Consider the following 16,032-nt stretch of genomic DNA (forward strand, 5'->3'; position numbering starts at 1 on the left):
GGAGCCTGTGCACAGGCACCTGCATTGCCGCTGAGTGGAACAGCAAAGCAGTGCTGGAAGGTGGTGGAGCAACTCCCACTAGCAGAGATCACTTGCAAAGACATAGCCCTTCCACAAACAGCATTGAAACGCCAGGCAGGATGTACTGGCTGTGGAGGAGTGAAAAGTTGATGGCATTAACAGAAATAAAGAAATGTTTAGAAAAATGTTTTAAACATATAGGGACCCTATCTGTGTCCCCAGCTTTGGGAAAGAAAGGAAAAAATCTTTACAGGAGGGAGAAACATGTTACTGATCTGTCTGCTTTGATATCCAACTACTTGCAGGTTATAACTCCTGGAGACAATTCTGTGGGCTCTCGCAGCCTTCTGGATTGCAGGCACTTGCTGGAGTGTTGAAGAATCCTAATCTGGCGAAGAAGTTCATGCAGCTGTATGGGACACCAAAGAACATTGACATTTGGATTGGGGCACTTGCAGAGCCCTTTGTGAATGGAGGCAGAGTTGGGCCTCTCATGGCTTGTCTCATTGGCACCCAGTTCAGAAACATTCGTGATGGGGACAGGTAAGAGAGGAGCTGGGGATTCAAACCCCAAAGGACAGAGGGAGACAGGAATTTATGCATATTTCTTTAATGCAGATTTGGAAGCTGTTCTTGTTTGTTGCTTTTTTTATTATTATTATTATTCCAGATGTTTTTTCCCTTTCTGATGATGTTCTTATTGCTTGTCCAGATGATGGTTGAGATCCTAGGCTAAGATCCTTTCCCAGCCAAGTGTTTTCACTTTCAGACCATTCACTGCCAGTCACGAATTGTGCAGACTGGATTGCCCTTCTCCATGCTGATGGTCCTCACCTAGTGTGAACATTTGAGCTCTGCTCCTCCTGCAGACACCTGTTTTCGGGGAGGCTCGTATTACTGTGTATTCAAACCTCAGCTCACTCCAGCAAAGGGAAACTATATGTAAATACCTTAACCAGAAGAACAGGTACAGCTCTAAAGGTGGGAAAACCAGGATCTAGATGGATTGACTTCACCAATTAGAAAAAAAGCAGTCAGGTTTAATTAGCCTAAATAGCTTGCACTGATAGTAGATGCTCAGCATCTGCTAGTGTGGTGGCTCATGCTCTGGGTAGTTTTGAAAATTTGCCTGCAGACCAAGGGAAGTTGCTATAGGACTAACGCACTGTCAGGCTTTGCAGGGAGTAAAAGAAATTAATTGTTCTCTCTTAGTTAAGACTTAGCTCAGCCCAAGCTGCTTCCCTGGCACTGGCGGCATCCCTGTACCCTCTCTGTGGGTCTGTCTGCTTCTTCTGGGCTACTGCGCCCTGCAGAAGTTAAACATCTGTCCACTTCCCCATCTCCTGAGTTTGCAATACACAGCTTTGCACCATCGCAGTGTCTTATGCACCTCTCAGGGGCCTTAGAGATGATTTTTCATTGTTTCTCCTTTCCACCCCAGTTCTGAGTTGGAACCCTGTGGTCTGGGTCATGTCCACCCATGTGGACATGTGGCAGTGTTTGGTCTTCACTTGCACCAGGGTATGGGTGGCTTGGGGTTTGCTTGCCAGGCAAAATAATTTGAGCAGTGTCGTGTTTGAAACATACCTGAAGTCCTCCTCTGCCTTGAAGATGCTCAGGGGGATCAGGTGCAGAAGTGAGTTACAATGTCCCATTTTAAGCTGCATTTCTGAGGCAAGGTCCTGCACTTGCTAGCAGTATAGCCTGAAAATTGTATCATGACCAGTGTTTCTGGCAAACTGTTCTGCCTAGAAAGACTTACTATGAGCTCAAACCCTAGTACTGGGAGCTTAAAAACAGTCTAGTGCACATCTAGAAATCCTGTTCTTATGGCAGGATACAAGAACAGATTTTTTTTTTAAAAAAAAGACAGTAATTACAGGGCTGGTTCCAGCATGACAATCCTGTGGACGTAACCACAGCTTGTGCACAGAACAGTATGTGCAGACTTTCCTATTTGAAAGAGGGTGCCTGTATCTCATTTGAGGGAACACAGGACAAGGCTTTGATTCTACTGCAGCTTTACTATAGGTCCATGGCAGAAAAGCAAGCTAAACTATCCAGCTGGTGAGTCAGGGCTCAATTTAAGTAATAGAAATTTAAATTTCTTCTTGGCAAAAGAAATGTGTTATTGGTGTTAGTGGGAAATAACGTTGCAGGAGTCTTGAATGTGAAGAAGCCAGAAGGCAAAAATCTCTTGTCATCATCTTTCTCCTGCAGGTTTTGGTGGGAGAACCCAGGGGTTTTTACTCCTTTGCAGCGCTGTTCACTGGTCAAAATCTCCTTGTCACGAATAATATGTGACAACACCGACATCTCTAAAGTACCAAGACATATTTTCAAGGCTAACAGATACCCTTGTGGCTTTGTGAGCTGCAGCAAGATCCCAAAGCTGGACCTCAGAGCCTGGAAGTCAACAAGGACCAAGGAAGCTGCAGAGCAAGGTATAAGCTTCAAACAGCAGGTAGCTCCTGCCTGCAGCTGTGGGAGATAACCAGACCCTGAGGATCTGAAACAGCTGCCCAACACAGGTCTGAACATGTGTGCCAGGCATGTATCTAGCACATGTGTAGATACGTAGTTTCCTCAGGTCCACCGTGAGTAGTACCGCCAACACGCAGATTTTCCAGCATTGGCATTACAAGACCAAGCTAAGCACGCTGCTTTGGGATTTTTCTCATTTACAGGCCTTTTTAGTTTAGCTCTTTGCTGTTGATGCCGGTGCTTTTCTGCATGGGGAGTGATGCCCGGGTCGAGGAAGCTGGTCTGTCTTTCTAGCTGGTTGGTCTGTATTTTGCACAGCTCCGAGCAGGCTGGCAGCTCATCCTGGTCAGGCCAAAAGCAGCCCTGCGCTTGGACAGAGATCCCCACTTAATGGAAGAGATTGAGGTGTTTGATTTCTGCTAGGGAAGTTTTGCCTGTATTTACAATATTTCCCTCGGCTGCCTCAGTATTTGTAAAATTCTTAAGGTTTAATGTTTTTCTTCCAAAATACTCTCTGAAGTAGAGAGGGGAAGTAGAGGTAGGAAAGAGTGGCTCTCCCCTGGGAGCAGTAGACTGCTAACAAAACCATCTTTCCTTTGCTGTGACAGTCAGCCCTGCCACGCTCTCCTGTTGCTATCCAGGCTGTGAGAAGGAGCAAACCTCCACTGTCGGACAACTCCACCTGCAGTCAGCTCCCACTTTCTGCGAGGGCGGTTCACCATATTCTCCACAGCGTTATCAGCTTGGAAGTGTGGCAGGGTACAAACGTAAATGCCATCCTCATGTGCTGGCAGCGTTTACATTGGATATTAGGAAAAATTTCTTTGCCAAAGAGGTTGTCAAGCATTGGAATGGGCTGCCCAAGGAGGTGGTGGAGTCACCATACCTGGAGGTGTTTAAAAAACTGCAGATGTGGCACTTAGGGCCATGGATTAGTGGTGAACTTGGCAGTGTTGGGTTAATGGTTTGACTCAGTGATCTTAAAGGTCTTTTCCAACCCAAATGATTCTATGGTGCCAGAAAGTGAGACCTGTAGGATCTTGCAGTCAAGGAGGGATCCCAGGAGGTCTTTAGAGCAATCAGGACTAATACCAGAGTTATCAGTCCCTCTTCTCTAGCTTAACCGGTGGAAATCAGCCACGTAAGGTAACAGGGAGCTATGGTATGTCCTGTTCTCCTTTGATAACACATTGCTTTTTATGTCCTGTAGAAGAAACATCTGGTGACTTTCAATGCTGAATGTTGAGGATTTGCCAGAAGTCCAGACTTGGGAAGCTGCTGAGATGGATTATTATTTTTTACTGTGTTTATGCTTTTACTGCCTCAAATGTTTGGGCATGATTGCTGTCATCTGCTCAGTTTAGTTTGCATGAAGTCTTTTCAGCGAGATGGATTCCAGCGGTCAAAGAACTTCATGAAAAGATGTCCCAGAGCTGTGCAAGTCACTCAATATTCAAAGCAAAGCAAAATGAGTTATCCAGAGACTGGTTCCAAATCAAACCATCTTCTGGCTTAGGCAATCGCACATACGCTGTGTTCCCGTAAGCTTTACTGTCAAAAACATGTTTTGGACCCTCCTTTCAAAATTGCCAGCCTAAACAGAAAGAGACTGGGGCATTGGAATAACTGCTTATTCTTTGTCTCCGATTCTGTAAGTACAGAAAAGTACATACTTCAGTTTCCAAAGAAAAACTACTTATTTCACTGTGCCTTTAGATGAAGCAGAAATAGCTATCAAGCACCCCAAACAGACTTGCTTAAAATGCCCTGTTTTGGGTTTTGCTTGAATATGGAATGAAGAAATTGTCCACATGGAAGCAAGCTGTTTTTTCACCATTTTTTGCCCTTAGTCCAGAAAGCCTAAGGCATCATCTGGTGTGACAGAAATCCATGACAAGTTATACCTGCAGCCTGGCACGAGCCAGTGTGACTTACCCCTGGGTTGTGGAGCTGATGGGATGTGCCCTGGCAAAGATAAGAACAGTTTTAATGTACAAGAAAGTAAAAGCCAGTCTGGTTTTACTCCAGCTTTGTCCCCTCAATATCTTTTCTTGAAAGGGATCAAAACCACTTTCTCCTTCCTCTGTAGTCTGCTATGTTACTGTTATTGATTAATAAACTGCAATTTTGAGCTGAGGCGAAAATGTTCCTTGCACTTTGAGCGGAGGATGGTGGTAGGTTTTGTATGGGAATATTGGAAAAGTTGATTCAAGAACCTGTGTATTTTTAATGAAAGGAGGTATTTCTTGCTGAAATCTCTGACCCATACTCCTGTGTCATGTGGCAGTATGAAGTATTCCACAGCGGAAAGGCCAGTGCAGGATGTAGTTCAAACAAACACTTGACAATAATCTCCTCCTTATCACCCCCAAAACATCTCTGTGAGATCTTTGGCGAGAAAGAAGAGACATAGACACTGACTTGCTCCAGCATTTGGCCAAGATGGAGGGGCAGTGCTGGGGATAACGCTGCAGGGTGTGTAGGTGGATAAACATAAGCCAGGGCATGTTTTGAAGGCAGAAAGCATGCAAACATGCTCTGGAGTGGGTTGAAGCCCCATGCTTCTTGAGTAAGTTCCCGGTGCTAGAGCTACAAGGGAGTCAACAGATGGGTGTGAGATGCCTGATGACATGGGGGGTGTCTGTCTCTCTAGCTTTAGTTTTCTAATACTAGTTAACAAACTAACACCTGCACATCCAGCATGTGTTCAGCCCCTTGGGACAGAGGGGATCTCATTCATTATTGTTTGACTTCAGCAATTAACTTAAGGGAGAGGAACTGACCTGCTCAAAATCACGCACGATCTTCCTGGTTGCCCTAAGCACAGAGGGCCTATTTTTCCAATTTTCACCAAGCACAAGACTGAAATTTGGGAAATCTAATCTAGCCCATCAACTTGATCAAACTGCTCAATCAAGCCTATGACACACACGTGTGGCAGGATGCAACCTGTTGCAATAGAACTGCCTGGAGGGTGCCTGTCCTGGCTGGTGGAGCCACTGCAATGGGGTATGCAGCCTGCAGGAGCCAGGACAGGATCATCTGCCCTGTTCAGCCTCTGCTGCTGATTTCAGAAATGCAGCTCTCCCTCCCGGCTCTGGTGGGGCCTCTCATCCACTTTCTTTCCCACCTGCAGCCTCCCCCAGCTGTTTCAGCTCAGAGAATGGATGTCCATCTTGCTCAGGACATCCTCACAGTGATGACTACACTTCACTTGAGTGGAGGCCTGCCAAAGTGGTCAGTGGGATGGAGCGCATGATGTACAAAGAAAGGCTGAGGAAGCTGGATTTGCTCAGTCTGGAGAAGGGGAGAGGGGGAGATTTCTTTGCAGTCTTCGACTTCCTAATGACTAGCTATGAAGCCAGATGCTTCTCAGAGGCACACAGTGAAAGGATAAAGGGTGATAGACACAGGTTACAACAAGGGCAATTCCCATTAGACAAAGGAAAACATTATTCTCCGTGATAGTAGTGCAGTCTGGACACAGGGACCAGAAAGCTAGTGGGATCTCCATCCTTGGAGATTCTCCAGACTTGCCTAGGCAAGGCCCTGGGCAAGCTAATCTGGGTTTGGAGTTAACCGTGCTCTGAGTAGCTGGTTGGCTGGCAGACCTCCAGGGCTCCCATCCCATCTCAATTTTTCTGTGATTTACAGTGATAAACTGTTTTATTTTCCAGCTCACCGTTCAACTGGCTGTGCTGTGCACTGCCTCCATGGGTGCAAGTCCTATAGCACAGGCTGTTCTAGCCTGTTGCATTACATTTCTGTCAGGGCTGTCCAGATGCCATGGAAATCTTCATGAGTCAGGATGCATTTTTTTCTAGAAACTCTTCTCCTGTCATTATGAAAATTCCCATCTATGTCTTTGCTCATAAGTAGGCATTCAAAGCTAATCTGTAAATTTTGTAAAACTGAGCAATGCATGGATTCATCATGGAGCTGCAGACAGTGCATGATATTTTCCTTGGTCTTCATGATCTATTTCTAATATATTTACCTTGGAATCTCTCTGAAGTTTTTAATATCAGTGTTAATGTTATTTAACTGAGTAGTAACTGCATGCACTAGATGAGTTCCTTTTAGTACTGTTCTCCTCCTGAAGACTGGGTGGCTGATGTGATCCTTGGCACTGAGCAGTCCCAATGCTTTGCCCTTTGATAACTTGTTCCAGTCTGTTCCAGCGGAGCTATTTGTGTCTGCAGTTTCCAATGGGAATTGCTCCCATTTCAGAATCAATTCCCCATATTTCATCCTGAAATCATTGCTTTTGCATTTAGAAGTCAACTGTGAACTTAAGCAACTCTTCTCTCTTTGTGGCAGTGCTGTATCAGCAGCAGTCCATTCTCTTTTGAGCCTTCATTTGCTTACCACGAACAAGACCATTGTCTTCGCCTTTTCCCACTAGATTAGATCACCCTCCCTGCCTCCACCTCTCTCTTCTGGCCAATGTGTGTGGCTTAGCAGAGCTGGTGAGTAGGAGAGTCATTTAAGCTGCATGATGAGAGTTCATGATACGAGCAAGCCCCTCCTCTTCCTAAGATTCACTTGAATTGAGCCAGGCTTTGGAAAGGATGCAAAGACCTAGGGGCAAAAGGGAGTCAACTGAGCATGGATCCATTTGTCTGGAAACAGGCGTTTCATTAAAGCTGTAGCTTCTGAAAACACCTTGCAGGTTAGGCAAGATCTGACTGCTTTTGAAATGGAAGCATGGCGGATCTCGGTGCTAGGGATTCTTGCAACAGAAGAAAATTATAGCTGAGAATTTACTATCTGTGTGTTTGGAGCGTAAATGTTTTGTCAGATCTGTGCTGACGATCTCTCCTTGGTGAGATGGGAATGCCATGATTTTTACTATCACTTTATGTCCTTGTCTTTTTCCATACTCTGAGAGACACTTACCAGCTGTTGAAAAGCCCAAATAATCATAAGCCTAGCTTCAGACTCCTGCATATCTGATGTCTTCTCGAGAGTGTGTCTGTTCCCAGTGCTCTGAGTGTGCAGAGTTACTTTTCTGTTCAGAACAGTTCGTCAATGCCCAGGCGATGTTGGCCACCCCTCAGCTGGGTGGTCTGTGGAGAACCGCTCCTCCATCAGCTGGCCACGACGAGGGTCTAACAGGGCCTCACGCCTCTAAATCTGCTTATGTGGGTCCTTCTCTGGCTATGCTTGGTTTTGACCATGTGGACACCACCATTTATGTTGAAGACATTTTTCTGTCTTTTCCTCAGGTTCAGGATCTTGTGTTCTATGTAGACCAGCTCTGTTAGGGTTGCTGTGCTCCTTTGGGTAAATCATCACCTTGCTACAGCTTAGTACCTGTTCGGGAGTGCACTGTGTGCTGCAGGAACATCATTTCCTTACAGCCTTGATGAAAGTATGCAAAAATCGCTGTCAGTAACTTAAAATAAAGCTTTTTTGTGCTTTGTGATGAGTTCCTATTTGCGCATGTTCTAGGTTGGTTTTCATGTGCGGAGTTGTGTAAGATGTTCCTCTTGCACTGGGAGCCTGACAACAGCAGGCTTGATTTGAAAGCTACGGCCATCCTTGGAGGACCACCGCACAAAAAGCCTTTCACTGGCATTGTGTTTTAGGAGCCTCGCTCCTGGCAGATCAGGATGAACCAGCTGCGCATTCTATCAACCTCCACCCAATTATGAAAAGCCATAACTGATATTGGTGAGATATTAAGAAGGCTAATAAGCATTAGGGAGGTAACTGTTTGCCAGATCAGACCTTGGATACGCATGAAGAGCCGTGGCAAGTCTCTGTGAACCATCTCCACAAGGGAGCTGGTCTCTGTAGCACTGGTACAGAAGGGTCACAGAGCTTGGATCCAGCGAGCACACGTGAGGTGCTTGTCTTTTCCATGTCATGGTGCAGGGATGGTGTGGAGGATGTGGACAAAGCTCTTTGCTTTGGCTGCTTCTCCTGTGGCTGCAGGGAAGCCTTGGGAGAGCTGAGCAGTCCCTTCTCTCCAGTTTTTCCACAAAAGAAAAGAAAGGGGCCCTGGCTAAGCCAAGGGAGCAGGGGGCACAGGGAATGCCTTCATTATCATGCTTTCCCTCAGTTTCTTCATATAATATTACTGAGGCTTGTCCATTTCACTGTTCTCGGGGCTTTGATCTTGTTCTTTAGGTTGCAGACGACAATCAGTGTGGTTTTATGGGTCCTCACACTATTGATTTTTGAGAATCTGCAGCTCTCAGTCCTGGCTGGAATTTATTATTATTATTACTTGTTTAAGTGACAGCTGCTTCAGCAGTGTGCAGATGATGGATCATGAAACTTCGCTTTCTCAGCCTAGTCACTGTACTTACCACAAAGATCCTTTTGATGTGGTGGTTTTAGGAGCTGAAATGCCGTTGGAGCGCTCCCAGGTTATACTTGCATTTTCTTGATTTACTTCTTACCTAAGCAGATGCTGCCTAAACATGTGCCTGCCTCTGGCCATGAAAACATCAGGAGTACCTGCTCTTGCTTTGTCTTCTTGTCTAGACATGTGGCACTTTTGGCACTTTTCCCACTTTTCCCACTCTACTTGAGGAGCATCCAGTTGCTCAGCTTGCTCCTTCCAGTCCCTAGATGTTTTGGGCAGGAGCTGGCTGCTAGGATCACTGGTTTGGTCTTTCTCTCCTCCATAATGCTAATTTCTGATTTCTTGCACATCTCACAGCCAGCTCACTTGTTGGTGAGGCTCAGTGCTTGCACAGAGAGCAAGACGGTCTGTGTGCCCAACTCACCCCACTCCCTCCCATTAAAGATTTTCTTAGCTCTCAGGACGTCTACACACAGAGCCTCCCTGAAGGGGGGCTGGCTCCCCGTTGCTCTACCAGCCCAGAGCCACACACCCCCCGCACACAGGCAGCCCTGCTGTTGCGTGTTTGCCAGCTGGCTCCCACCCACGGCACTGCTGGAGTGCCCTTGCTAAACCGGCTTCCCATGGTAGTTTAGCTCCGAGCAGCAAGCGCAGCCTTTCTGGAGCATCACTCCCTAATCTCATTCCAGCTTTGCGCCACCCACATGTAGCTGACCAAGGGAATCTAAACTCTTCTCCACAACACTGGGTGCTCGTGACTCATTTACTGCTCAGTGCAACACTCCTCTGGTTGACACTGGGCTGGCAGGATGGAGCTTTTGCTCCTTCGCTACCCATTTACTTTTCTATTCATTGCATTTCTAGTTCTTTACCAGGTGAATCCTGCATTCAGATACTTCTGCAAGATGACCTTCTATAAGTTGTGGGTCTTCACCGTAAGCATTCTGGTTATTATGTTGAGTATTCCTCGCGGACGCGACGCAGAAAACATGAAGTAAGTTGTCTGTGGCTTCTTTCTGCTCGGGGCACTGACAGATTCAACTCGCACTCGTTTTGGAGGGTTCTGGGATCTGCACTGCAGTGGGGAGACACAAGTTGTGTATCAGTGTGGAAAGCTGACAGGCCCTGTAATGCAGAGGAGGGATGTAGGTTTAAGGACTGTATTGGAGTCAATAGAAAGAATAATGAATCATGGAAGGAAAGGATGTAAAAGGTGACATTAATTTGACAAACTGGGTAACGCCAACCAACTGGACGTAATGCACAGCTAAAGTAACTTGCTGTTTTGAGTAAACCTCTCCTATCTGGTCTCAGAGCTGTATTTCCCTCTTCTGTGGGGCTGATCATGCCCTCCCTAAGCTCTGGTGAGGAAGCCTCTGCAGGTGCTCTTCTCTTTCTCAACTTTATTCTAACCCAGCGCCCACCTGAACAGGCACAAGACTGTTACCACGGCGGAGTGCTGGCACCTGCATTGTCACTGGTGTCTCTAGCCCGGTGACACCCGGTCCAGCAGTCTCTGAACCTTCCCCCTTGCTGCCGGTCCTCCCCTCCACCTGTTCCTGCCTCTGCAGAGGGCTGCCCGCTGAGTGCACGCCCGTGGCTAGCAGCAGTGGGCATTAGTGACTTGGGGTGTGAGTTGAGGGGGGCTAGAAACTGACTCTGCTACATGTCAGCATAGTGCTTGTAGCCTTCTAAAGTGCTGCAGAGGCTGAATTTACCACTTCATTGCTGTATGCTACAGTGGGAGTTTGTATCTCCTAACTGAGCGTCAGCCTTTTGCTTTAAGGAATTTTATTCGATTCTTGACTTTTGTGCCTGACTTTTATTCTTTTCATTGTTTTCCTAGTATCTGTTAAAATATGACTCCCAGAATTGCAGTCTAATGTCACCTAGAGGCAAAATCACCTCTCTTTTCACAGCCTGGGCAACAGCAGTTAGGCACATGTTTATTGCAGCCTGTGTTCATGATTCAGCAAGCTGGGCAGGGAAGTAGAACACAAATAGGTGCACTCTTAATTTGGGCATTATCTAATCTGGCTGATCTGCAGAATTGCTGTAGCTCTAGTTCCTAGGGCATTCGTCTAACCTGGTTTGAAGAAAACCTGCTAAATGTATTTATCTTCTCTAAAGAAATGATAAGCTGAAGAGACATACTAGTTGCTCTTCTCCAAGTCATGGGTCAAGTCTGGGACTGCAGAGAAACAGGCTGCTGTGCAGGAGCAGTCTGTGAGATGGGCGGGTTAGGAAGAATGGTGTTTGGTCCCTTTACCCAATTTCAGTGTCTCTTTGGATCATGCCTGCACCCCTTTTCCAGGTTTTTGCGCATGATGTTCCTGCCACTCAAATACATCTTTGGTCTCAAGATAGTGGTGAAGGGCAAAGAGAACCTCAGGACTAAGAAACCTTTCGTCCTCGTGTTGAATCATCAGACCTCCCTTGACATTATGGGTATGTGGTGATCCTGCCTGCTGCTCGTGGCCCCAGCTGTCTGTAGGGGAGGGTAGGATGAAAGTACCGCAGGCAGAGGGGCAGGAGTGGCAGCTACATAGTCCATTACCAGCTAGCCCCAAGCCAGGGCTGATCTCCAGGATACTAGAGCCAGGGTCGTTCTCCACAGTATTAGAGGTATTTTCAAGCTAAATCAGCTTTATCCTTTCCAAGAGAATGGGGATGAGAGTGTCAGTGGACCACAGCTGTGTCATAGCTGCTCTCATTCAGTGCCCAGCAATAGTCTTCCTTTAAGCGAGTGGTTAGTCTGGAGACCCCCAGGATCCCTTTCCCAACATTTTTCTGATCCTATGAAGCTGGATGGGTGATGCAGGCATGGCAACTCCCAGAGCAGAGCTCTGTAGCCCAGAATCTGAAGGAAACCCCAGTGCAGGTGACAATTTGTTCTGTCCTTGTTCTCCTCTTCTAGTGATGATGGAGATCTTACCAGATCGCTGTGTGCCCATTGCGAAGAAGGAAATCCTATACATGGGCACTTTTGGCCTAGCATGCTGGCTTTCAGGAATTATTTTCATTGACCGCAAGAAGAAGGAAGAGTCTATCACAACCTTGACACAGGTGGCACACTCCCTGCACAAAGAAAAAGTGAGTGGGGAGGACTCTGGCAAGGAGGCACTGGAAAATGTGAGCCTTGATGTGGCTGGAAAGGGATCTTTGTCTCTGGGCTGGGCACTGAGCAGAATGGATAAGAGCATCTCTCGTGGGTTCAGTGTTTTGTGTGTCCATAAAGTGCTTGAAGTGGAGGAAGAGGATGTCTCTGCATGGTCAGGAGCAGACAGATCAGTCCCAGAGGAGTACGCTTGTGCAGTGGCTTAGAATAGCAACTGGAAGTCCCTTCAGCTCAATGTCTTCTCCCTCCTGCAGGTCTGTGTCTTGCTTTTCCCTGAAGGAACTCGCAATCATGGTGGCTCCATGTTGCCCTTCAAACGTGGAGCCTTCCAGCTGGCTGTGAAAGCCCAGGTGAGAGCCACCTGCCTCCTGCCCCTTGGGGTATGGGTCGCCTGCCATGGCCCCCCAGCAGCCAGGGCTGTGTGACTCCTGGTTCCTGGCTTCCCTTTGGATCAAGTGTGCATCCAGGAGCCCATGAGCAGCTTGCAAGTGGCACAGGAGGGGGCTGTTTCTGGAATGAGTGGAAAACCTTCATGATTCAGCTTGAGGAAAAAGGTGGGGGGACCTTAACAAGAGCCCTGGACCTGCCATGGGGAGTTTCTGCTGAACAGGTCTCTGTACATTAATTTGGCAATCCGTGCATTGTTGGTCTAAATACAGAGATGAAAATGCAAAACCCGACAGCGAAGACATAGAGTGATACAGTTAAATGAGCTAAATATCCCATTAACCCTCTGAGAGTTTACGGTGAAGGTGACTGGGATAATTATCAGCAAGGTGCAAGATTCACCGAAGAAGAGTGGTTCTGTTTTGGGGAAGGAATGGGGAAATTTGTCGATTCATTGTAGATCACCTCCCCTCCAGGTCCCTGTTATTCCTGTAGTGATCTCTTCCTACTGCAAATTCTACAACCAGAAGGAGAAGAGATTTACAACAGGTGAGGACGGCTCAGGGTAAAGTATGGGCTGGGTGTTGGTGCAAGCCCAGTCCTTGGAGGAAGCCATGAGGTGAGTGGGCAGAGGACTATGTGTGATTTGGAGATAGCAGCCAGGCAACAGCAGTTTCTGTCTTCTTTGGAGGGGAGGGAATGGGAGATTTCAGGCACCACTTTTGCCTCTCCCCTTGGATTTCTCACAGCTTGCCTGGTACCTGTATAAGGGAACCTGGAAAAGCAGCAGCCCTGGGGCAGGTCCTGGCCCTGGCCCCCACACACTGTCTTTGGAGCTGCAAGTGCATGGAGAGTTGGGAAACAAAAGCAAACATGGACCTCTCAGCAAAAGTCACCCTGAGAGTGCATCTCCTCCCAGTTACCATGCTTCATCCATTTATGATGATAAAATGTTCTGCTGGTCGCTGATGAAATTGTATGAGGAAAAAAATGGTGCAAGTCTTGGGCTTCCAAATGAAAATGCAGGAAAAAAAAAGTTTCAAATTCCAACAGAGAAAAGTAACCCATCTTGTTCCTCCACTTCCTTTGCTGACACCCACCCCAACATGGGCTTCTGCCACTTCCCACCCTCCCGCGGGCCAGCCCTGCTGTCTCCTGAGGGAAGGATTTGCACCCGAAATTCTCATTCCTCCCATTGTCTGTCCTGGGTGTAGTCATTCCCGGCAGGCAGACACCTGGAAGAGACAGTCGGTGCAAATATTAAACACTGCACCATCTGTTTCTACTAATCTTTTGCCTGCTGGGTCTGTCCTCTCTCTGTGGGCCACACACAAAAGCCTTTTGGTACTGGAAGGTTCCCTGAAGGCACGCCGACAGGAGCATGAGCAGGGATGCCAGCCCGCTCCCCCATACGTGCCTGCCAAGGCAGGGCGCTGCTCTGGGAAAACAGAACAGCACACTGCGAGGAGAACTTGGAAGCAGCGGAACCTTTTGCTTCAAGCAAGGCCAGCTCTAAAGACAGAAGAGTTTTCTCTGTGCCTTGTCCAGTTAAGTTTGGAGTAACTCCGAGGAAGGAGATTCCACAACCCTCCTGAACATTTTACGGAAGACTCTTAAGGTCTTAATGCATAAGGTTGCATGTACATTGGCCTTTATAATAATCTCAGCCTGGGAGTTCATGGTTAGCTGACCTCTAAGCCCTTGTCCAAAGCCCTGCTAAACAGGTAGGACCTTCACTGCTGATGAAAGAGCCACAGTTAGCTTTTCCCGTACCTTCCCACTTTTCCTGCCTGGAAGTTTTGCCAGGGCTGATTCTGAAGATGTGCTACGCACGGCCAAGATTTCTGCACACTGAGCAGGCTGATCCTCAGGTCAGGAGAGCTCGCCATGTCCACAGTGGCTCTGGGCATGCTGATGAGCTTCTGGAAAGCCCAGCTGTGTCCAGTGTGTGCCCACGGTCAGGCATGGAGCAAGTCTGGTACTTGCTGGATGTCTGTTACACCCCAACAGACCAACGCTTTCAGCGCAGCCCCATCATCACTCAGCTTTGTCTGTAGGACCAAGTGAAGCGTAGTAGGCTGCTGAGATACCAAGCCCAGCCTTGGCTGCAAGATGTGCAGGCGGGCAGCATGCCCTCTTTTGTGAAGCTCTTCTCCACACTTCTGTTTTGCCTCCCTTGCATGGCTCTGCTTGCAACACTTCTGGATCTCATTTCCTAACACACGTGTAAAGGCATGCAAGAAAGAAAATAACAGCCACAGCCCAGACCCTCAGGTGGATGTCTGTGCAGGCAGAGTCTCGTCTTCGCTGGCCAGAGCAAGGGTGACTGGGTGCAAGAGCAGAAGAGGATGATGACATTTCCCCAGTATATTTATATATGTATATGTACATGCATACATACATATACAGACAGATATATATATAAACTGTTTGCACCAGTCCGTTGCATAGGCACTTTGCAAGAGCAGTATGACACACCTTGGCCAAACAGGGAGTTCTGGGTGCAGTTCCTCTCATCCCAAAGCCTGTTTCTGGAACGAGGGACTCTGCTGACTTTCATATACATAGATCAGAGCACAACCAGTTTGGATGTGTTGTATAACAGACATCTCATTCTCTTTGCCATGATCTAGATATACCCAGAGGTCTTTCCACTGTGAAAACTTCCGTTTGAATCATTGGATTGGATGTATTTGGGAAGAGATTCACCTGTTTCAGTATTTATGATTTTTGTGGTCTCTGTGGATGGGAAAATCCTGGTTTGGTTTTTTGCTGTGTGCATCTGGGACATGACTGGGTTACGACACCACTGTTGGTATATGAAAGAGGTGGTTCCCTTTGTTTCTGTCTTTTTCCTTCGTTTGCATTGATCCCTCTGCTATACCTTCTCTTGCTCTTCTACAGCACCGCTGTATTTTCCTCTCCCTTTCTGACCCTCTTGCCTCACTCTTCCAGGAAAAAGCATCATCCAAATCCTGCCAGAAGTGGACACCGTCGGCCTGGGCCCAGATGATGTCCCCAAGCTCACCGAGCAGGTCCGTGACTCCATGCTCACCACCTTTCAGGGGATATCAGGAATGACTAACGGGGCTTCCCATTAGTGATCCTATCTTCCAGCTCCAGCTGCGTGTGTAGGAGCTGAGGGGAAAGGCATGGCACCTGCAGGAAGGTCTGGCAGCAGAGACAACCATGAATTACAACTTTGATGTACCAAAGACAGGCAAAAAGTCCACAGAGAAAGAACAGCTTGTAAGTGGAGGTGGTGAAATGGTTGCCATGTTCCTTCCAGAGAACTGTGCCACCTGTGTGGACAGACACATGGTGGGTAGCTGGACATTTCTTTGCAATCATAACCCTGAGACCTTCTCTCCAGCTGGACCCCAGGCAGAGCTTGACCCTTCCTGTGATCATCACTGCATGCTTGTAATCACCTTTTCCTATACAAAACCAACAAGGTGGAGGCATATACCCCAAGCCTGCGACCATCCTGCCTGGAGAAGTGGGTGTCTGGGGGTTTGAGGGCTGCCACATTCCCCTGGAAGCACACTCTGGAGAAGGCACTGTCTCCTACCTCTCTCCGTGGGGAGGACTTGGGAGGTACCTCTGCCATGAGAGGGGAAAGCCAAGGCAGCTTCGGGAGAGGGGAATTAAAGACCTGACATGTGCCTGCAGGGGCTGGTGGTTTCTTTGTTTTTCTTAGCCTTCC

The 16,032-nt window shown here is 47.6% G+C and overlaps 1 protein-coding gene across 1 annotated transcript in view; it reads left to right on the plus strand.

Moving 5' to 3' along the window:
• LOC308064383 (eosinophil peroxidase-like) overlaps positions 1-15,997 on the plus strand; it is a 32,059-nt gene extending 16,062 nt beyond the window's left edge. The window contains 8 exon segments of the mRNA XM_080388825.1: positions 327-564; positions 2,242-2,465; positions 9,686-9,815; positions 11,136-11,269; positions 11,739-11,914; positions 12,194-12,289; positions 12,803-12,875; positions 15,282-15,997. Of these exon segments, the coding sequence (XP_080244951.1) occupies positions 327-564; positions 2,242-2,465; positions 9,686-9,815; positions 11,136-11,269; positions 11,739-11,914; positions 12,194-12,289; positions 12,803-12,875; positions 15,282-15,427 (1,217 nt within the window). The 3' untranslated portion in view covers positions 15,428-15,997.
• The last annotated feature ends 35 nt before the right edge of the window (positions 15,998-16,032 follow it).

This window comes from Falco punctatus (genome assembly GCF_963210335.1).
Source record: "Falco punctatus genome assembly, chromosome: 1".
NCBI lineage: Eukaryota > Metazoa > Chordata > Aves > Falconiformes > Falconidae > Falco > Falco punctatus.